General features: G+C 32.4%; 1 protein-coding gene across 1 annotated transcript in view; it reads right to left on the bottom strand.

The window, feature by feature from the left end:
* Positions 1 to 812, bottom strand: part of LOC104983429 (U2 small nuclear ribonucleoprotein auxiliary factor 35 kDa subunit-related protein 2-like) — a gene marked incomplete at its 5' end in the record, with an annotated part of 7,476 nt that overhangs the window by 3,966 nt on the left and 2,698 nt on the right. Inside the window, one exon of the mRNA XM_010832870.1 lies at positions 390 to 445. Coding sequence (XP_010831172.1) covers positions 390 to 445 — 56 coding nt within the window. The remainder of the gene's footprint in view (positions 1 to 389; positions 446 to 812) is intronic.

The following is an 812-nucleotide window of genomic DNA, read 5'->3' as shown; positions in this document are numbered from 1 at the left end:
GTGGTTCATGTAATCAGTGAGATACATAATGGCTGAAGCAAATATCAAGACAAAACAGTGATACATTAATTATTTCTTAGCTGGTAAAATATACATAAGAACTGTATTGGCTTTAATTTCAATTTATACTCTAAATTCTCCATTCTATTATCTTTGTTTCCAAGTTTTGTATTTTAATTACTAAATTAATAAATAATAATATAGCTACTGAAAATCTTTTAAAACCATATAAATATAGAAAGAATGTAATACATTTCCTGTATCAGCTATTGATATGTACATTTTAAATGTATATAAAGAGATACAGTCAGTGGGATAATCGCAGAAGTCAACATAAACAAAACAGATGTACCAGGAAATATGTATATATTTATGTTCAGAATACTTACGATTGATACTGAACATATACATTGCCCCTCAGATGAGGTTCCAGGTTGCAACTGACCTAAGGAGCAATGAAGTCTATTATAGAAAATAACTCAGGGGAAAAAAATTCAGCTATCAAATACACTTTGTCTAACAGCTATCAAATACACAAATACATTAGTATTATGCAATGTGCTTACCAACAAAAGATTCCCAAACTGAGATAATACTCTCAGTTTTATTAAAGCTTTCTTAAAAATTAATATTTTCTTTTGCTGCACCATGCAAACATGTGAAACGTCCCCCAAACAGGGATCAAACTTCTGCCTCCTGCAGTGGAAACTCAAAGTCTTAACAACCCAACCACCAGGATGTCCCAAAGGCATCTCCATCATACAGCAGCACTGCAGGCCTCCACTATTACATCTCTGTAGATCAGATTCAGT

The sequence above is a fragment of the Bison bison genome, unplaced genomic scaffold (genome assembly GCF_000754665.1).
Source record: "Bison bison bison isolate TAMUID 2011002044 unplaced genomic scaffold, Bison_UMD1.0 scf7180017862598, whole genome shotgun sequence".
Lineage (NCBI taxonomy): Eukaryota > Metazoa > Chordata > Mammalia > Artiodactyla > Bovidae > Bison > Bison bison.
The sequence above is the reverse complement of the archived record's forward strand: the minus strand, read 5'-3'. Positions and strand labels throughout refer to the sequence as shown.